We start from the raw sequence: 22,448 nt of genomic DNA, 5'->3' as shown, positions 1-22,448 counted from the left end.
GGCACTCACAAGGATTGCCCAACTCTTGAGTGAAAGGCCCATACACGGGTCAGAAATATTAATACATTGCTATATCTTTCACTTCAGCTGACCTTTAGCAACTTCAAAAGCTTTTTGCAGGATCATTTGACTTTTCTGATTCTTTGGTAATCTTGCCTTGGCTCTTTCACTCATAAATAAGATGCATTTGATGGTTTTCCAGAGTTCAGTAACAATTTCTGGGGTTTTCTTATATTCCTCTTAGATTTTTCCACTCAGTACACTGAGGGTTCTTTTAATTAATCTCAGAAGATAATTGGTTTATCTCTTAGGTTCCCAAAAGCCTTTAAGTGGGCCTTGTCAAGTATGCCTTTGTGCTTAACATGGCCCTGCTGTACTCTTCTATCTATCCTGGAAATACAGTCCCCTCGCATCTGTACAGACAACAGGCACCCAAGGAATATATAGAGGAATGTTGGAACCAAGAAAGGCAAAAGTGAGAAGACAAGTGTTGCTGATATTTATTAAAATCTCCAAACTTACACAACCTTCACCCTTTGGCCTTCCTTTGCACCAAATTGCAACAGCATTTGTAAAATTGTCAGAAATATAAGCCCCAACTCCCTGTTCTGTTTTTGCACTTGTATATGCATGTAACCCCAGATTCAATCAGTGAAATCTGCATCCTCAAAACAGTAGTTTTTTTGTCTTCACTCTGTCATTTCATATGCTTTCCAACATTTTATAAATAGTCATGTTATCAAAGCTGAAAATTGAGGTCTGCCTAGCGCATCTCCTTCTCATAATATCTTAATATGCATAACCATATGCTTTTCTGATTATATTAAAACCTGGACAGATGTATATGATAAGATTGTAGTTCATTTGGAAATACCATAGCAATGTAAAATATATTTTTGAGGATAAAGCTAATCTTAGACACAAAATCTCATACACATAAAATACAAAACCTAATTGTTGTTATGTAGGAGGGAGGATTATAGAAAAGTCTAACAAATGTATTTTAAGTTAATACAAATTCTGTCCATAATTTTTAGGTTCATTGTTGCCAGTGATTTTGCAGGAAAGGGCTTGCTCATGGTTGTGGCAGTAATTTCTGTCATCAGGCTGACATTTCAAGAGCAGCCTTCTGCATTTGTACCCACCCTCTCAGACGAACCAAAAACACATTCACACCCTCCCCTAAGCCCTGCCCCCGGTAAGGGGCTGCAGTGATAGTGGGAGAGAGGCCATTGCATTACCCAAATAGGCAGTCCAGACAGTCTTTGGTGAGCATCTTTCGCACTCCATATGGGAGAGCAACAGCTTGGAATGAGCTGCTTTGCACTGCTCATGGAATTAGTGCATATTGAATACAAGAGGGAGTTTCTTATCTCCTTATTCCTCTGGGTAAGCATCCTAGAGGGGTTTAGGATGAATCCATGAAGAAAATAGGCTGAAATCTGTGACAACAATTTGTGTATGGTTTTATATAAAAGACTGACAGTCTTTTCTCCCTCCCTTCCCCATTGATGTTTTATCTGTGCAATCAGGAAGTCTTGAGCTGGATCCTGATGGCACCAAAGGAAATGAACAGTGGCTGATTTCCATATTACCTTCTGAGGCTCAAACAGTCTCAAAGGAGATAGAGAAAAATTTGCATTCAGACCACATTTTAAACAAAAACACTATTCAAAACCACTATTTTTTGAACACAGGGATGGTGAAAAATATACCAGCATTTCAGAAACAGAGAAATACTGCTGATAAGGACACAGCTTAATGTGTTCTGCATCATCTACGGGAATCCCTGTCATGTAAGTGGGATATGCCCAGTCCTTGAGCATCACTGCTCTCACGTAGTGCAGACTCACAGATGCCCCGAAATTCCCTATTCCAAGCAGCTGTGAGTTTGTTTCCTTATACAACTACATACAGAAATATCACCCTTTTAATCCAATTTAATCATAGAGTCTAACAGGAGAGTGCTCTTCAAAATAGGGTAAGGCAAACCTCATTTAAAGGTGTCCTGTAAGATCACTGTATCATGATAAGCTTCTCAAAAGATAAGTGCATGCAAACCATAGAAACAAACTATTCAATTGCATGAAAAAGAAAACATTTACAATTAATAAAAGGGGCATATCAGTGCCACCCAAAGTAGTATATGACTTGTATATCTCTTAGTTACATCTTAAGAATCATTATTTTCTTTCTACAAGAGCAGGTGAAGCATTGGTATTTTCTATGCTATTTTGATGAAATCTTGGTTCTGTACTAACAATCATCAAATCTAACAAATATTACGGAGGAGAGGAGATTATGTAAGACTTCTATAAAAGACTAACAGATCTTATTTTAAGTGCCAGAAATGCTTTGTTGGAGAGAGAAAGACTTTGTGTGAAACCTCAGTGGTATACAGAATTTGCAGTGGCCTTTGCACTGCAGATTTTTTCTCTAAGAAGACCCATTTTTCCTCTGCATCTATTTAACATTTTAATGAACCTTTTATGAGCTTGCTGTCATAAAGACTCTCTCTGTTTTTTTGGTTTTCTTTTCTTTTAACACTTGGCCAACTTAACACCTCTGCTTAAATTTGTGTTTCTGAAGGTTAATGGTAATTACATTAAATAAAAGAGAAAGTGAATTTTTTTTCTGGAATTAAAAAAAAGGAAAGAAAGGAACAAGAAAAGAAATTATAAAGTGTCCAATATAATAGAAACTGGAAAATTGTTTATTTTTTGATCTCACATGTGTTTTGCTATCAGCACCAATTCACTCATTTATATTTGGATTAGATACAAGAAGACGATGATATATGGCCTGAAAACATTCTTTGCATCTGAAACGTTCAGTATCTTCTCACTCATTGTTGCTTACATCTTGTCACAGAACATTATGTTATTTCATACCAAAGGCATGTTAGTGATGTCAGGTTATACAATGTCAAAATGGAATTGTAGTGTCTTGTGCTTTTGGATCAGAGAGAGAAAGAAACAGGAAGAAGAGAAGGAAGGTGGGGGAGAGAAAGAAAAAAGTGACAGAGAGACAGATTAAGTAGAAAGATATTCACCACCCTTGTGGATCCAGCAGTGTCCTGTTTGTCCTCTTCTTCTGGTTTTGGTGGTGGGGGTACCAAAAAAACATACAGTTCAGTGGAATAAAGTACATTCAGCTATCTGTGGGAACGTGCCAAGCACCTCCCCTGTGCTGGGGAGTTTTACACTGTCTTTTTCAACACACTCTGGATCTGTTGCAATACTTGTGGATCAGGTGGAAGGCCTTAGGAATGAGTCTGGAGGACGTTTCAGGGGTCTTTGATGGTTTATGACCCTTTTTAAAACAAGACACCTGCCTCTTATGTGAATGTCCTGTGTGAATGTGACATTCCCAGGGGTTGGAGGAGTTTTACAACTGAGCCAGTTTGTGTGACGGAGGACTCTTTGTAGGGTCTGCTTCTTATCTGGCTTGTAGCCTCTGGTGATGGGTGTTCAACCCCTCTGTACCAGAAGTTTTGCCATCATACACATAAAAACTCTTCTCCTCCTCCTTGGTTGGTGGGGAGAGTGTGCAAACCTGACTTCAGCAAATGAGTCTGGCTGGGCTTGGGGCAGGCCTCCCTGCCCCAAACCCAGCCAGAGATGATTTTCAGCACAGCTGCTGGGTTTGGCTTTCCTTGTGGATACATTCTTCTCCTTCAGCCTTGTTTAGTTCTCCTTAGACCTGAGATAATTGAACAATAGTGCCACCTTTATTTTATCTCAAGATCCCATCAGGTGACTTAATTCACAGTCCAAATTCCCAAAATCCAGGGGGCATATTTGGAGTGGGATGGTGGTGACAGTGATGGTGAGAAGGTGGACTTTGATGGTAGCAGCCTCTTACTACAGTTTGCCCAAAGTCCTTTGGTCATCTTAATAGTGTTTAAGGCAATTATGGTTTTTAAGTCTTTTATATAACCATCCCATGGTGCCCAGTCAGCTTTAAGGATGAATTTTCTGACACTCCCAGTGGCAGAAGTACATCTGTTGAACTGCTCCATTCCTTCTTGTCAAAAATAGGTTTGTTGCTTATATGGAATACTATATGGAATACTTTAGCGTGCAGATCAGACCTACCACACGTTGTCATAAGACCAAGAGGCATCTATGTCAATCATTTATTGGCAGAAACATTGAACACACTGAAAATTGCTCCTAGATGAATATGTTCATCAAAACTCCTTGCACGTGGCGGGCTGTGCTGTTTCCCAGTGCTGAAGCAACCACACAGACTGGCTGAGGAGTCCCCCATAATGTTTTTGCCAAGAAGATCACATCTGCACAGCTGCAGATGGATTTCTTCCTGGCTCTGAGCTGTGAGATCAGAGCCAGCCATGACAATGCTGCCCTTTTGGCCTCTGTCAAGGCCGAAAGCTTTGCTTCTTCACTGTCAGTGAAGTGCCAAAGCTGAGTCCAGCAGGCCACCGAAATCTACCTCACGCTCTGCCACCTCACAGCCCGCTTTGGCGGTAGTTAGTACAGGGCTCCTGGAGAGCTCGTACGCAGCCAACTGTGCAAGCACGGCTGCCTTGCCCTCCATGGCTGCTGCTTTTGGATGTGCTCAGGGGATGCACAGCCTTGGCCTCTCTCCCTCCATGTCACACCTGCCACTCCGACATCTGTGGTCACCCGCCTCCCTTTGCTCTCCTTCTCCTTCTCATCCTGGGTTTCCCTCTCAATAATTGGGACACGGTGTGGCAGAGGAGCCTGCCCCGCCATCAGCCTCCCCTGGGAGCCAGGGCTGCACAGCTGCCAGGCTGCCAGCAACCCCACCCTGGGCCAGCATGGCTGCTCTGCCAGCTCTGCCCTGTGCCCCGGGCATGGCACTGATGCCCTCTCCCCTTGGCCACTTTGCTGGTGCCCAGTTTCTCTGAGAGCTTTGGTCCTCAGAGGCGCGATTTGGAAAAAGACAATATGGTGGGAGCTGTGCCCAGCTTCCCTGGGACATGCAGGGGCCTGTGGTTATTTTGTGGGCCTTTGACAGAGAGCCACTCCTTGCCCTCAGTGCATCTTTCCAGGAACATTTATTTGAGGACAGAGCAGCTGAAGCCACAATGGAATGGCATGCTTGGGTTCAGATTGTTTTGAGCTGGGAAGAGAAGGCTGCTGGGACCTTCTGGATGAGATTACAATTTGTGAGTACCCAGAAGCCATTCCTCAGGAGGTGTCTGTAAGACCTGGCTGTAGAGGAGGCAAAACTTCAATGTCTGCACTATTTGGGAAAAAAACCCCGATATTTTTGTCTTTCTCCATGAATTGTCTTTTTTTCTATTTCTTAACCCAGCAAAGGGCCCTTCTGTTTTCCCTCCAATGAGCAATTTTACAGGCCTGCCTAGCAGCACTGCCCACATCTCCTCAAGGATGCACAATGCTTTAAGAACTGCATCAGGAGTGCTGCAAGGGCCTCCTGCCAAGTCCTAAGGCCTCCCCCATTAGGTCCAGGAGCACAGGAGGTGACCTGGGAGCATTCCTGAATGTGGACATGGGTGAGGGTTTGGGAGGGCTCAGCCTGTCTGAGGTGTCATCCCTGGGGTGAAGCCTCACAAAGCTGCACAGATTCAGACCTGTGTGCAATATCTCACTATCTCACATGTTCAGGCTTATCACTTTCTCCTACTTGAATTTGGCCATTTTTTTCTAGCTCTCAAGCCTGTCCTTCAAGAGTTTATTCTTCTGTATTACCTCTGTGGGATCCATTTAAAGTAAACTACGAATTTGTTCGTTACTTGTAGTAATTCAGCTTTTACATTAATTTCCTGTACTAGCTCTGCCTGGATTCTCAACATTAAGTCACCTTTTCATATGCAGATACTACAGTAGCCTTTGGGAAAAGGTATTTCAACTGTTTCACCATTCAGCAGCAGACATGACATTTAACATTGTATAACTCAAACAATTATATTGTGTTAATCTTTGCAGTTATGAACTCAATTGGAAATGCTGGAATGAGCATCTCTCCTCAACTTTATTACTGAGACAGCCTTTCAAACTTAGGATTTGAATTTGGTTTTTGTTTTGAATTTTTTTCAGATAATATTGTGAAATTATATTCATTTTCATCAAAACCTTTAATGCGCAGGTAAGGAAGGCACCCACTGTTTTTCTTAAACATATTTAAATTAAACTACAATTATTTCTAAAATATTATAATATTCTTTTGAATAATAACTCTACAGTATTCAGGGATTTGCTAAAGCATACATCAAAAAGTTTATCTTCTGATTTGCGAAAAACTGTAGGATTTATTCCAATTAGATGGACAGTTTCTGTTGTGATGGATAAGACAGGATTAGGTGTAATTTTTTAGTAAAAGGACTAAGATTTATTACTTAGATGTTATTCAAGATGCAGTATAATTCACATCTAGAGCTGTGACTCTCACAAATGGAATGTATCAGTGTGTAACAATCGTATATAAGCTAAAACTCCCTTAAAGGTCATGAACATTTAAGTCTGGGGTTGTACTTCAGTTCAGTAGCTTTTTAGATTTTTTTTTCGATGGTGTGTGATAACAGCCAGTAAAGAATAAAATTTAATAGTTATTTTGTCTCTCTTGAAACTTAATAAACATCTGACAGTTTAGCCTCTGAAATTGCACTTCAGCAGGAGTAGGTCCAAGCCCTAGCTCCTCTTTCATAAGAAAATGAGTACAAAATACTCCTCAGAAAGTAATCTCATTTCTAACATACTTTCCAGATACCTCCTGAAGCCATTGAGAGTGCAGGTTATTGGGAAGTGGTCATAGTATGGCTGACTCTTTATAGAGCATTTCATGATGTTTGGCCTTCTAAGTGCCAGCCCATGAAAACATACAATTTGTGATTATCTTGAGTCACTAAAATAAAATAGCCATCTTTAACTCTCAAAATTGTAAGGAAAGGTCAGAAACTGATTATTGTATGTCCTCAGGTTCAGAAAGCAGATAACCAGTAGAAATATGTTTTTAAATTTTCATTAATTCCATTATGTTTAAATCCTCATGGTAGGATACTTGTATGCATGATTTTTGATTCCTCAAGGTTTTAAATCTTGTGCTTGAATGTGAGCTAACCTAATTGGAAGACTGCCAAAGCATGAGCAGAACCAAGGATATACTTCTTTCCTTCTTGAAATGTCTGCTCATATTAAAAAAAAAAAGCGGAATATTGTTCTCCTACTTTGATGTCACTTCTGGGTATCCTTGCTGTAACTACCTTTGCAAATGATTTTACTAACTGCAATATTCACAGAAAGCTTAAACCAAAAAGAGATTATTATGAAACTTTATTCTTACGTTTACTTTCCCCAGACTCATCACGAAGCATAAAAAAATGTGCAAGAATTTTTTCTACCTATGCCAACCAAGAGAAGCAACCAACAGTTAATGTTAGGCATTACTAGATTAATTTTAATACTTTCTGAAGAAAACTGGAAGTTCCTTGCTGATAAGTCATGATCAGAAAGATGAAGTTCAGCAAGCAAATTTGTTACAAGTACTGTATGTCAGCTAGATTTGGAGATGAAATAGTTTCATTAGAATATAAACCTCTCAAACTCCTCATTAGATACATAATAAATAATCACTGGGTGTATGCTTTGAATATATTTAGGGAAAAAAATGGCATGATACCACATTTTGGCATTTTTCTTATTAGGGAAGTGTCGTTTAGCACTAGTAGTCTCATTACTTCAGACTGACTTCACCTGTGGCTGTATTTCTGACAAGAATATCAATGAGTTGTTCAAGATATTGCACCTGCTGCTTTCAGGATGAAGGCTTAAATACAACCACTTTACTAAGTGGCAGAATTTTACCTTTTACTGTGTCCTCTTTACCAAGGTAACACATCACTATGGTGAGCTGTTAGTATGATGTACTTACTTGGTAGTTAATGACAAGAAGTAACCTAGCATTTAATAAAACTATGTGAGTTTTCTTGTTTGAAATATAATCTCATTTCTCTAATTGCGTTAGGCACGGTGTATTGTTTAATGGATGTAATAATCATCTAATTCAGCATTTCAGCTTTTTAAAAAATATTTTTCCTTGTACTCAATTTTGCTTAACACTAGAAAATGAACAAAAGATTAGTCTGGCCTTAACAGCTCACTTTCTGCCTTTCTAGAAGGACCTGAACAAAACAGGCTGTAAGCACAGATGGCTGAGATCTGTAGTGTACCAAAGATGATTCCTGTCATTCATCTAATATATCCTTCTGGCCTTTGTAAGGCTAGTGTGCAGTTGCTTGGAAATCACGGATGAATCCAGAAACCTTCGCTAAGCTTGAATGAAGACAGAGTGCTTACAGTGTAGATTCAATTTCTAGTAATGAGCTTCCTTCTCCACAGCTAAAGGATGGTGAGGCCTCCATCCAATACAAGATCTTTTTGACAATGTCAAAGAAAAACAGCTAGGGAAATGTAAGGGAAATGCTGACTTCATGCTGAGAGCCATGGGTTGGTCTGGAAGACAAGGGATGGTGGTAAGGAGGACTTGGATACCTGTGTGTGGTAGCAGGCTAAAAGCAGCTTTAGAACTGAGGAGCTGGGTAGCTGGACCCAGTCTAAGCAGCAAGAAGCAGTGACTAACCCAGTTGATCTTCAGGAGAGGAAGGCCTCTAGTGAGTAGTAGTAATGTTCAACCTCTATTAAAATGTCCTTAGGGGCCAATGTTTGCAGGACTCATTTCTCTCTTCAAAGCCACTGTACTTTGAGAAATTGAAATAGCCACTTGAGCATTCTTTTTAAAGCAGTTTTTGGTTTGTTTCTTCCTCTGTAAACCACTTAGAATGAAATAAGAGGTTTTCCTTTAACTTTTCAGTTTTATTGGGGTTTTAGGTCTAGTGAAGTTTGTAATTTGGATGTTTTCTCTGCTGTTTTGTCCTGACTGGTAACAGATTCGGAGCCCATGACCATGCAGAATTCTACTTATTGTAAAGTAGCTAGTACTTTAGCGTTTGTGAAGTGCTCTCATCGTCTAACCCGCCTAATTTAAAGCTGTCCCTTAAAAACACCTGAGGTGAGATTTACTAAGTGAAGGAAACTTTCTCAATGTAATTTTCTATCTGAACTCTGAAAAGAAATTTTGTGGTAAAGACCAGCAAAGTAGGTAGCAAAGTCAGCATTAAGTGTAGAGAGTTCACTGAAAAAGAAAAAACAAATCCTGTTTGGTGTAACTGATAACTGGTAAAACGTAGCTTCTCCTGACATCAGTGCGATAGCCTTGAAAAAGATATTCTGGGGAAACATGGAAGTGTTAGATCCTTGCCCTTTTCCCAGCAACAAAGAAGTCTGGCAGGGGCTGCATGGTGTCAGTTCAACGGCCCTGGAAGCTGTGTGCCAGCAGGGCTGCTTTCTATGAACATTTATGTTTGGGATAGACCAAAATAACATGCGTTGGCAGAACCATTTCTGCAACTTTTTTTTTTTTTTTTTTTTAGTCTTCTACCTTCAGGGAATAAATATGGACTTTGACTTTTATTTGTCAAAGGTGAGGACAAATTTTTCTCAATCAAAGGTGTGGACAAATAGGTGTAAGTGGTTGAATTATTACAGCTTAGAAAGTGACTGCTTGTCATTTCGGATACATTAGCTGATTCTGTATGTACTCCCAATTGTTGCTAATGTACTAGTTTAAATCTGATGGATGAACTTCTCTAGTTTGTAATTAACTAAGAGTATACACATGATTATTTTATATGGTTATTAAATTCATAAGAAATACACTAAAATTAGAGAACTTAATTTTTTCCCCTTGTTTACTGACCCTATTCAAAGATACTCCTGTGGTGTAGGGAAGCATACCATATTATAGGAGAGAAAACTGATGCTCTTTTTGCCTTTTTTTTTTCTGTTCAAGTGGTCCAAAATTTTCCCGTCTTCTCAGACTTGTATTTGACAACTGGAAAGTTACTGTCTCATTTAATATTATTACTAGTTTTTACAAATTATTTATTGCAATGTGTCAGGAACTAGCTTGATAATCAGATCATGTCCTTGCTCTCCTCTTCCCAAATAATTTGCTTTTGCAGTAGCGAAGATTTTAAAGAATTATTCCTTGCTGTTATGTCATGCAGTCCTCCTGTTCTCATCTTATTTTCTCTCCCAGAAAGCAGTTAATTAGCTGAATAAAAGAGATGTCTTGCTGTGAATCAATACTGAACACCGAAACAGACTTCATACCTCCAGCAATGTGTTTAGAAGCTTTGGAGAGATGAGCAAACAGATCATAATGTTGAGAGAGGAAAGAAGAGGACAAAAAAAACAGTTTCTCACTTGTTAATTTGAAAAGGGGAACTTTCTTGCAATATGACTTGCCTCTATAGTACCCTGAGGTGAAACTGGATTTTGTGGTTGTCTTTTTTGGTGCATTACCTTTGTTGTGACCTTGCAAGGTATATGGGATTTTTTGTGTGTTCGCTTTTGATCCAGGTTGTGGTTGCCGTGGTTTAGAGGAATAAATGCAGCAAATAAGGCCCTAGTGGTGAACAATAGGTGACCTCACCTGAAGAGATTACTAATGGCCCAGGTAGGTGTAGTAACTCTTGCTCCCTAAATTTTGTCATTTTAAGTGCATTGGAGCATTCTTCCAGGCAGAGTTCTCTGCTGTGGGTTTTGTTGGTTTTGTAGGTGTTTCTCCAAATGTGTCTTAAAAGAGTAGTTGGTATTTCCTATTGACATTGAAAGCAGAGTGAGAAAGAACAGTCTCAGTCTTTCTCTTCAGCATTATGGTCTTTAAGATGTTTTTTTTTTTAGACAGTTGTTAGCCTATATTTCAAGGAAATGTTCTGCCCAGCTCAAATATGAATGATTCATATTTCCTTAAGTTATTGCACAAATAAATCAATGACTGATTTAATTCAAAGATAGAAATTATGTGGGACACACACTTTTGTTTTTAAGCCCCCTGAAAACACACTGTTATGTGCCTTGGGAAGACCCACACAGACATTCTATGCATCCCTTAAGAAAACAATCTCCAGGATTCTCATAAGCACCTCATTGCTGAGCCGCTTCTGCTCCATTTCATAAATGAAAAACTCTTGATAAAGAGAATGGGGAAAAATTTGCAAAACAGCTGTAATAATAAAAAAAAAATAAATAAACCTTTTAGATGGAGCTCATGGGTTCTGCTCCCCACACTACTAGTGTGTTAATACAAGCAAGTAGTGCTAATTTCAATATAGCTGTGGCACAAATATAATACTGACTGGCTCACAGGGGCAATTTATGAGGCTGAATTTTTGTTAGTTTCTTCTTTTGTATGTCTTCTGTTGATCAAGATAACATCCTTGACTTTTACTACAGCATCTTCATGTTTTTGTTAAGATATTTAACGTATGGAATGCAGAGTGAGAATAATTGCCACTATATATAACCCTCAGCAGCATATTTAGATATGCAGATCCCTGTCAGAAATTGCCTTATCTGGAATTTTTGCAGTGGTGTAGCAAAGCTTCCTTTGGAACTGAGAGAAAAGTATTATGAAAATCCTCTTGGTAAAATTGCAGTCATGATAGGTTTAGAATTTACTTTTATACTGCTGTACAGACTACACAGATAAAAGGAAAATATCTGTTTTTTTGAATAGATAGTTGAAGAGACCTTAAAAAAAGTTAAAAAACCGAAAGGTATTGCAGGGCTCAAAGTATGTTACTGGCTCACCTACTTTTGGGTAGAGGTCAGAAAGAAAATCACAATAATAATTATTTTGCCTTTCACAGCTGATCCTGGTGGCAAAAGGCAGTTTCAGACAAGATTAGATCTTTTATTTAATGGCTCTTTCAAAGGAAGAAAAGGTCCTAGCCTGGGGCCCTGGCGTAACTCTTCACTGACTACAATCATGCAGAGATTTCTTTCATTACATGTTTCCCCTCTCAGTTGTTGTCTGTGTGTGGATTGAAATGGATGTACCCACCAAGCTGGTACAGATGGCTATGTTCTTGGCTGTTGCACAGACTTAACTGGTGTTTTCTATTCCATATATGCCCTTACATTGTACATACCCCAGTATCTGAGTGCATTGAATGTTCTATGTAACATATCTCACATGTTCTTTTTCTCCCTGATCGTTTTCCCTGGAGGGGAAGGATGTGCAGCATGTAGTCGTGCTCTGGGAGCATGGCAAACAGGTATTAAGAGAACCTCCTGGGTCACCAAGTCTCATCTCTGGCTGTTGCAGAAACCTACTTTATATAATGCTCTTGTGAGCTGAGAAAGCTCCAGTCAAACTTCAGACTTCTTTGTGCTGCTACTGGAGAGCTGTTATGCTACTTTCGTATAAGGATTGGAAATCTTTCATTTTGAGCTGCAGATTTTCTGCCTTGTTTTTTGCCTATTCCATCTTGTGTCCTTGTTGATCTTGATCTTAATTAGCTTTTTTCCTTCTAGACTCTCTATCACACTTACTGAATTTATAGACACCAATCTTTCTCTTAGCATATGTTTTGGTAGGCTGTTGTACTGTTAGTACGGGTTTGACTGTGTTTGAGATAATTGTTATTTCATCAAAATTAAAGCTGAGAAAAATCATTCCAAATGGATTTAATTTTTCATTTCTTGCAACCATTTACTTGAAGTACAGCAGAATTAGTGCTGTACTGATGTATGACAAAATCCTTCCTTAAAATTTGGGTAAGAAACCCAATATGTTTTTTAATATCCATTGCCTAAATATCTAATAGGATTCAGTTTAGTCTCCTGTCCCTCCTTAGGTAAGACTTTAAGAATAATCCTACTGGTTTAAAAGAAGTCTGTGTTGAACAAAGTTCCACATGAAATTGGGAAATATATCCTTCCAAAGCACTAAGTGCTTCTAATGGCAAGTCAGTAATGAGGTTGTCCTGCCTCAGTCTGGGACCTGAGGCAAGCAATCAAAGCAGTATGGCTCAAACTGTACTGCTTTGGAATAAGGCTCTTGGTGACTGCAGGTCCTGGCCTATAAATACCTGGAAATGCCTCCATCTGTGTCATTCTCTGCATATGACAAGGCCACAGTGTTTACCCAAGTACAGGGTTGTGGGATGGGGCTGCAGTGCTGAGCCTACAGGGTGGGCTTCTTGGTGGCAAGTTCCCACCAGGCACAGATCTTCCTCTCTTCTCTCCTCCCCACAGCCATGCAGGACTGCTGTTCCAGAGTATGTCTGGCTCTCAGAAAAAAAAGCAGAATTGACCTAATTGCTGAATATGATGTTGAGTCACAGGCTAGAAAAGAGGCCATTCTGCTGCACTTCAAATCTATGAGAAACTAGGGCAGTTCAGTGCAAAGGGCTGGGGAATTTCAGTTTTGTGTTTGACACTGGACTTGTCAGGTTTGTCTGCAACTTAGTATGACAGTGACTGTCATAGTGTGTCTGCATAGTGTTGATCTGTGGCAAATGATCCATGTTTCTGGAAAAATGCACTCCATTCTACTGGATTTGCACAGAGTGCCTAAACTGTCTCTTGCTGCATTTTCTTTCTGATGGCTAACTTTTGAGGAGTTTAAATTTTTTTTTCTGTGAAGAAATTTAGGCTGATTCAGAGGTCTTCCTCTTTGCAATTTGCTGTTTCAAACTGTTGCTGGAAACAGGGAACAGGACCTCTTCAGTCACCCCTTGCTTGAAAAGGTCTGGGTCTAGAAGTGATCAGCATATCTGATTTTAGTCCCTCATTAAATTGGGGAAACATCATTGATATGGATAGCCTCAAATTAATGATTCTTGTTTTGAACCATTTCTTGCTACTGTTAATAGATACAGGTTTTTTTTAATCCATCTGTTCCTCTTGTGTGATGGGTGTTCATAAGTTCTGTGCTCATGTCAGGCATAAAATATTCAAAGAAAACTTGGGGTTTCACCTGTCTCCATAGCAGAAGGCAATTTGAGTTTTGTAAAACTGTTGTTTTGGCTTGCATAATGTATAAACAGAAGCAAATTTGAGAATCAGTTTCTATATGTAGTTTGTATATAGTTTGGACCATACGGTTCAAATATTTCTGTCTTGGAAAGGGTTACTTCCGAAGTTCTTTCAGAAAGGAAGTCTCCTATTCTAAGAGAGACATCATCAATCCTAAATTTTAGCTGTCATGAACACTGCTTGGTCAAATTAGTATAAGTGATTTTGAAAATGTTACCAGATCAGTGTGTTTTAAATTTACATCCATCTTTCATTCACTTTTGTGGACATGGGCTGCATGTGATACAGACAGCTTGGAATTAAATCCCCTTTTCTCTTTCCGATGGCTGTTTTCCTAAAGTAGCTCAACTGCGGTTTTTGCCATAGAAATGTTGGTAAAACTTCATTCTTGCTGTCTGATCTGTCCCCTTTTCTTCCTATCCAACCCTTGTACAATATGCCCTTTACTATCCATTGTTAAGTCAATGTAAGAAAAGAAACTTGCAGTCTCCAGTTCTGTTAAGACCTACTGATACTTGGATATCCTTTTGCTCCACTGAACTCTGAGCATGCTCACTTTGATGGATCTCCTTTGCTCTTCCTTCTGCTAATGTGCTGATGCTACTTGACTTTGTGGGGAGAAATCTATCACTTTGCCATCACCATCCAACTGGTTAAATGCATGATACAATCTTTTTTTTTTTTTTTTTTAAACAGGAAATTATGGGGAAAGTGGAATGGAAGCCTTCAAAGAGCTGGCTGCCCAAGAAGGTCTCTGCATTGCTCACTCTGACAAGATCTACAGCAATGCTGGGGAAAAGAGCTTTGATCGCCTGCTCCGCAAGCTGCGAGAAAGGTTACCCAAGGCTAGAGTGGTGGTTTGCTTCTGCGAGGGAATGACAGTGAGGGGAATCCTCATTGCCATGAGGCGCCTGGGAGTGCTTGGGGAGTTCCTGTTAATTGGAAGGTAAGGCTCTGAGTGTGATTTCTCTGCCTTTCCTCTCCCTCTCACCCTGTAGGTAGGCCTTTGATTTCAGAGCTGTGCAGTTCAGGCTACCGGTAATTTCCACAGTTACTCATCTAAGGACCAAAAAGAAGTGGCAAGATGGTAGAGCAGACTCTCAGGAAGGAGATATGAAGATGTATGCCAACTCGATCAATGGTGATAGCTTTTGCTGAAGTAAATGTTAATTACTATTTTATGAGAGTATATAACATTACTGGTTTTGTGCTTTTGCCCACTTTAGAGGGACGTTTCATGGGCAGATTTTTAGACTTGAGTAGGGAGTGAAGAATTCTAGTTTCAGCATGTGATCTGTGACATGTGACAGAGTTTCATGTGTTTAACTAAAGATGGCCCCTCATAATTTGAAACCCCAAATAACCAAGTGTTTTTGAATACTGGAACTTTTTTCCAGTGTTATGATTACAACCTGGCATTCTCAGTTGTACACTGTATTTTACTGTGATCTTTGCTGTTGAAAGCTGGGGCACTGATATAATGCAAGTTGGCTTGTTTTTAAAGCATCAAACTTGCTGATGGCTAAATGAGTATGTATGTATGTTTTTGTATCACCAGAGTAACAGTGCAGATGTGTGTTGGATAGAAAAAGGCTGTTTTTATCAAAATGAGAATGGTTGTTTTGTTCTACTAGAGTTTATCTTCATAGGTATTCACTGATATATGTTCATTTTAGTTCTACCACATGCTTTATCCACCTTTCCCTTTTTGTGATAATTCTTATTTTGAGGCTTCTTTGACTTTCACCTTGATTTCTGCAATGTCTTTGTCCATTTTTCTGTCTTTATGGACCTTGCTCAGATGATGAGGATGGATATTTTCTGTCTTCTCTGTTAGACTGATGTCTGCTTTAATCCTTCTATTTACTCCCTTTCTTATTTGTAATCTTAACATTCCCTGAAGGAATGTTTAAATTAATTCCTTCAAGGCCTTTGACAGTTGTTTCCATGCCTACTTAGCTTCTGTTGTCACCTGATCTTATCAGACTTCTTTTTGTCCCATTCTTTCCCTAAAGTCTTTGTGCCTGACATTGTTGCGACTGGGATCCTCTCCTTTTGGTCTGTGCTATGGTATTGTCTTCCCCTGACTATATTGCTCCTCAAACCCCACAGTTAGGATTTCTACAAGTCAGACAGCTAATCTGGCCTAAGGAATAGACTGAAAGCAATCAGTCACTCTCATTATTTTTTTGTTGCAGTCTTTGTTTGTAATCTATTTGAAGCTGAGGTTGTATCTCTAGAAGGTTGTGAAGATAAGACATAGCACATTTGGAGAACCATCAGCACTAAAATGAAATAAAGAGTAAGGCTGTATTGAAAATGGTATGTTCTAGATCATGCACCTTGCGGTTCACACGCATCATTTAGTTTGCATCAATTGAAATGAATAGTGGAAGGCTTCAGGAATGACATGTTTTAAGTATGGGTTTTCAGTGAGTAGAAGGAACTGAATATAATAAAATTAGTCTCAGTGACATCATCCCATGTGTTTTAGTAAAGCTTTAGGCAATGCTATGCTTTCTTCATGTATTGTCACTGTAGCAGTGTTTCATTGTACACTGATTTTGGTGCTCCCTCTTGATGCTGTCCATACAGAGAACCAAAGAAATTAACCCTGCTACCTTAAGCCACAAACCTCAGTTTCCTATTAGACCACATACTCCATCCCCTACTCCTTGGATGTGTGGAACATTTCAGCTTAAAATTGATTTCAAGCCCTTACCAAACATTACACTAGTCCATGAAGTTCACTTGTTAATTTGTCCAACAGTGTAGTTCTGAGCTTTTTGGCAGAAATGCTCACCTATTAAATGCTAATAATGGGATTTCTTTGGAAATCACTATATATTTTTCAGGCAGATTTTTACATACCCTTCCTTCATGCTGGTAATTGAGTATGGGATACTCCTTTTTAGGGCTGAGTGGGTTCTGTCAATTGTAAAACAGGCTGCTTATTGCTTTGCATAGTCTGGATTGTGCACAACAGCTGGTTGAAATAAAAAGTATTATAGGGCTTGCATATATTCTTTTATGCTTGCAGAACTAAAAGAAAAGACATTTTCTTTGAATTGTCCTAATTAAGTGATTTTAAAAAATGGCAAATTTAGCAAACTTGTGAATAAGTAAGTTGCAGTGGAACTGCAGAGCTATGAATTTGGTCATCTATCTACAAACAGGAACCAAGGCACACATTAATGTTACTTTGATGTGCTATTTAGTCTTTTTTATTCAAGTACCCAGCTAAGCAAAAAGCTAAGAGCCTTTTAAGAACATTCTTTTAATTGAGGGAAGTGGGAGTGAATGTGAAATCAAGATTTTTTTTTTTTTGCAATAATGAGCTAAACAAAGCCTTTAGTTTTCCCACCGATTTATTATCAGCCACATGTTATCAACCTCATTCTCTGCTCTGACTCACTGTAAAGCGGAAGCCTTTGCAAAGGAACACCTGGCTAAATAGTTCTCTTTTTGCTACATCCCCAGTATTGCTTTTATCAAATCAGACAGGAACAGCTTAGCTTAACTAAATTCATGCTATCAGAAAGAGAGCTGGGAACTAAATTTGACTTCTGTTTAATCCGAAATTCAGTCTCCTTTACTACTGGGAGACTGTTATCTTAGTGAGAAGGGAATTCCTCTTTCTGAATCTGGAGAGAAGCTGGAATTAAGACAGTACAATAGATGAGGTTACAATCCTGCCTGAGGCAGAATGGCAGATACTCTGAAATCTATAGTGTTGAAACGTAGTGGAGAATCAGTGAGAAAATTTCTTAAACTATGAAATTATGATGATAAATCTTAAAAGGGACTGATAATGAAAGGGAAAAAAGGCAAAACTTGATCACGGCTTTTTGTATAAAAAGAAATACTAGAATAGAATTGGAGTAAGCAAAGGCAAAAATTATGCTAAAAATTTAACTGTACTCTTAAGGGAGTTCAGGTGATAGCTCTTTTAGCAGATATTAGTTTCAATGTGAAAAGATTATGTAGGAAGATGCTCAACCTCATGTGTCTAATCATGTTTATGCAGGCCACTGGGTTTTATATTACTTAATAAGCATCAATTAGATTTTGTGAGAATCTTGCAAGATGGATGAATCTCTTATATATCCCCTGAGAGAATGCATCAAGAAAAGGCATGCAATTTGACTTTTCAGCATCTGTATGGGTAATGCAACACAGATTAAAAACAAATGAAATAACTGATTTTAAGAGATACTCTGAGGTCATTGGAGAAGAGAAATTTTTAGATAAATAGTTGGAAATCAAAATGCTCTTTCCCAATTTGTTCTCTTAAACTCCTACACTCAATGGTTTGTGTGAAAGTATGAGGAACTTTATGAAGCAAGGGATATACTAGGGGATGGAGCACATGCTGTTTTTCAGCACAGCCCTTTGTAACAGACTAGGTAATGCTTCACTTCTGTAGGTTTTCTGATGCTTTATAGCCTCCATTAATGCTGCTATATGGGCTGTTGTAGAACTGTAAATTTTAAGTGTCAGTACAGTGATCTCTCCTGAAAGTTTGAATGCTTGGCAGTGAAGGTATGGTCGGATTCTCTGCTGTCAACCCAGGACATTACAGAGAGCAAGTCCGTTCTTTCTATGTATATAATAAAACTCATTTAGCATAGGATGACAGAGCTTTCAGGATGTATACTGTGGTGAAAATTTTTCTGACTGCCCTCCCTCCAGAAGCCAATATTAGTAATGGTTTTTGGCATTTAAATTCACACTTTCTAAAATATTGACAAGGCGTTATCACTGTAAGCTGTTTGGTCCTGTTCTGACGTGGCTGGATAGGTGGAACGTGATTGCATCCAAGTGCAAGAGTGAACAACTTGTTGGCAAGTTGACAGAGAAATGCAACCTGGTTTGGTCAATCCCTGGGCAGCACAGTTTATGGGAGGATTTTGGCAGGTGACTAGGGCAGTTATCACCTTCCAAAGCCTGGGATTTTATGGCGGAACAGACATGTAATCCCATTGAATTGGTACAGCACTTGGCAGAAGAATGCTTTGCCTACCCCAATCAGACCCATCAGTTCCTTAGCACTGAGACTACTGATCCTTTTTCAGCTCCATCACAGCAGAGGAAGGAGGGCCTCTGCACTTCAGACCGCCATGCCTAAGGCAGGGACCCAAACTATCGCTACGTCAGGCACTGCGCCTTCTGTGACATAGTGTTGAGGTGCTGCGATCTTCCAAAAGTGTCTCCTTAGCGAAGCCACTCGGCAGGACCACCTCACGCTCACACACATGGGCACGCACAAACGCACTGATAGCTTCAGCAATATGGGTCGACAGCAAAGAGGGAGGAAGGGTCTCCATGTAGAGTTCCACGGATGAAGGTTTCTTGCAGCCGCACCATGAAGGAGTCCAGTGACAAAGACCAAAGACAATGGAGGGTCCAGGTTTAAGTACAGGAGCGGGGCAAGCATCAGAGACCAATGATCTGAGGGCATGGGGCGGTACGCAGGTGGAACTAGGGTATGGGAGCCAATGGGGAAGCTCTGGGGGAGTGGCAAGGGACAAGGGCCAATAGGGGGAACCTGGAGTGAAGAACTTTCTAGGGCATGGAACATATAAGGTAGCAAGGGGGGAGCCCTACACTAAGGTGTAGTGGAGGGGCCACAGGCCAACCAGGAAAGCGAAACTGGGGTACATTAACATAGCAGAACAATGCATGCCAGGGAAAGCCTTTTCTGTTCACCCTAACCTGGGGAGGATCCCTGATACCAGGGCCTGTCTCACCACTGGACTTTCTTTGTCCCTTGTACCACTGGCTCACTGGCCACCACACCAAATCGTACAATAAAAATTATAATTATATCCCAGTTGGCAGAAAGTAGTAGCAGAAATTGACAGGTCCATAACATCATTTAGTGAGGGGGGAAGAAGAATCTGGTCAAGGAAGCTGGTCTTTCAGCAAGGAAGCGGGAGAAGGAAGTGACAGAAGTTTCTCACTATTTGAATCTATCTTAATTGGCAATAAATTGTTTTAGTTTGCCCCAAGTTGAGTCTGTTGCCTGTAATGGTATCTGTTAAGCAACCTCCCCTTATGTTAACTCGTGAGATTTTTTTTCTCCCTATTTTCTACCTTTGTCCTGTTCAGAGTTGTAGCTGGCAGGTGGCTGGGTGAGCATTTGGCTGCTGACCAAGGCTACAGATGACATAGTTTACACTGCCAAAAGCATGATGTTATGTATTTCTCTTTTATTCAGCTCTGACATCACAAATGGCATAAATAAGAGTATCACAAATACCACCTCACATATGTGGCTAACAAGACTGCCTGCCTCTTGCTCCCTGGTGAGTCCCTGGTGCCAGTGGCTCATGCATTTCTTACAAAATGACAGAATATTGTACTGTTGATGGGAAGTTCTTCATAAAGGAGATGACCATTAGAAGATATGGCAGTTCTTTTAAGTTTGACTAGCTGAAAGAAAGATGCTGTGCTCTGCTCTCCTATGCACAATGTCTTCATTTGTCTGCCCCATATTTATATGGCTGCCCCATATTTACAAAAAAATCAATGACAAATATCCACATTCTTCCAAAAGAGCTGAAATGTATTGCAGGGCCAATGTGTTTAATTCCATTGAGAAAAAAATAGCTATTTTTAGCTACTTAAGAGATTACAAAGAAATCAGTAAGAACCAACAATATGTTGTCAATGGGGGAAAAAACACTGCCTTGTGCTAGCACAGATTATCTAGGATAGGTTTGGGCCTTATAAAACTGACAAAAATAGTAGATATGGCACAGTGTTGCTCATGATACTGTTTTATCCCAGCTTTCTATGAATGGGAATGTGTTAAGAAAACTGGTAGTAATCCAGCACTGCTAAATGTATATGATTGAACCCAAATTCATATTCCATGTGCTGTTTTTTGAGAGGGCAGTCTGAGTGGTAAAACTCAGTGGTTCAAAGGTATAAAGTAAAGATGACAACATTATTGGCATGCTGAAAATAAAAAGAAAAATAGTAGTTTAAGATCCAAAAGTTTACTTTCCATGCATTTTACTGCAGAAAGAGAACCATTTTTTCTTTCTGGTACCTCCATGACCAAAGATGTTTAGAATGACTACTTTTAATATTTCTGTTGTTTTTGACACTCCAAGTTAGTGGAAGACTGTGTTTAAATAAGTGTTTAGATGTAATCAGAGGTTTAGCTGGGTTTGGATTCAAATTCCTGGATTAAAATTGAGGTAGATTCTGTGAAATGCTGAAATAATTCATTATGATTTTTCAAATGCTTTCAGAGTCTAACTGAAGTTGACATTTAAGCAAAGTATTATCAATTAAGATAGTCCCACCTGCCAACATCAGACCATTTCTTGAACATTATCAAGGTGTGTAATAGGATCCACTGCTAACTTTAAAGTCTGAAACCTCAGAACCTCAGGAAATTTTATACCTTATTAATGGTTCAGTTTTTAGTTGTAGTCTATCACCTGTTTACTGTGACAGGAATTTATAATCTGTGTGGATGAAAACAGAATTATATGATGCAAGAACACTGAGCAAGCATATTTTGTTCACCTGCTAACCTACAATAACATCAATCCACGTAAAAATGTGATTGCATATTAAGTGCCAATTAAACAGCAATATATTTGAGCAGAACTGCATTTTGAGCAATGTTCACTTTTGCAGAGATGAGAAAATACAAGAAAGGTACGTATTTTTTATGTTAAATGGGGTTTATGTATTACAGTGGGCAATTTTTTAAATATGGGGGTGTTCTTTTGTCTTTTCACTTGCTGCTATGTGATACGAGTTAAACTAAGTTTTGTATGTAATCAAACCTCTTTCATATGAGCATCCAGAATTAGTTTTAAAAACATGTATTAACCCTTAGCTTTCTGTGTATGCACTCAGTGCTTTAAATGAGGATGAAATTTACAGAGGTTGTAGGTGAGATACTGGTGCTTTTGTAAATATTACTCAGTTTTTTAAAAAGCTGCCTTTTTGGGGGGGGTTGGGGTTTTTTTTGGTTTTTTGTAGCTCGAAATGAGAATTTCTGCTTAATGCAATAAAAACAGGTACAGAATAGTAAATTTCAGCCCAGGTATCTCTGTGCTATTCCTAGTTCTTCACAGAAGACTCTAACACGCAATTTTCAGTATGATGCTTACTAAAGTGAATCCACTTCAGAGGGAAGAGATCACATCACCAACAAGTGTGAGACTGTTCTATCAAGTCCATGTACATTCCTGCCCACACTTCCAAGAGAGGTCCCATACTGACAGACATAAAATACTAGGTCTCCAATAGCTTGAAGACATAGGAAAAAGCCCAAACTATTCATCACCATCTTTCTGTGTTGGCTTTTCCTTATGATCTTTACAATTCTCTGTCTTCAGGTTCCAATGTATCCAAAGACTTCTTGAAAGAATGTTTGTAGGGATTTAAGGTTGTAGGCAGATGTGAAATGGTGTGTTTAAACTGTACTTGAATGCTTGCAGACTACCTGTGGTAAGAAATAGAATATAATGTTTAGATTAAAAGTGGCTTTTGTTCTTGGACAAGGGTCGTACATCACTCTGGGGT

General features: G+C 39.3%; 1 protein-coding gene across 5 annotated transcripts in view; it reads left to right on the top strand.

Moving 5' to 3' along the window:
* The window catches only part of GRM1 (glutamate metabotropic receptor 1), a 194,739-nt gene that overhangs the window by 23,055 nt on the left and 149,236 nt on the right, over window positions 1-22,448 (top strand). For all 5 annotated transcript variants that reach the window (XM_039569366.1, XM_039569367.1, XM_039569368.1 and 2 more), the window contains exon 3: window positions 14,592-14,841. In XM_039569366.1, coding sequence (XP_039425300.1) covers window positions 14,592-14,841 — 250 coding nt within the window. The remainder of the gene's footprint in view (window positions 1-14,591; window positions 14,842-22,448) is intronic.

The sequence above is a fragment of the Corvus cornix genome, chromosome 3 (assembly GCF_000738735.6).
Source record: "Corvus cornix cornix isolate S_Up_H32 chromosome 3, ASM73873v5, whole genome shotgun sequence".
Lineage (NCBI taxonomy): Eukaryota > Metazoa > Chordata > Aves > Passeriformes > Corvidae > Corvus > Corvus cornix.
Note: the sequence above shows the minus strand (reverse complement) of the source record. Positions and strands in the feature narration are given on the sequence as shown.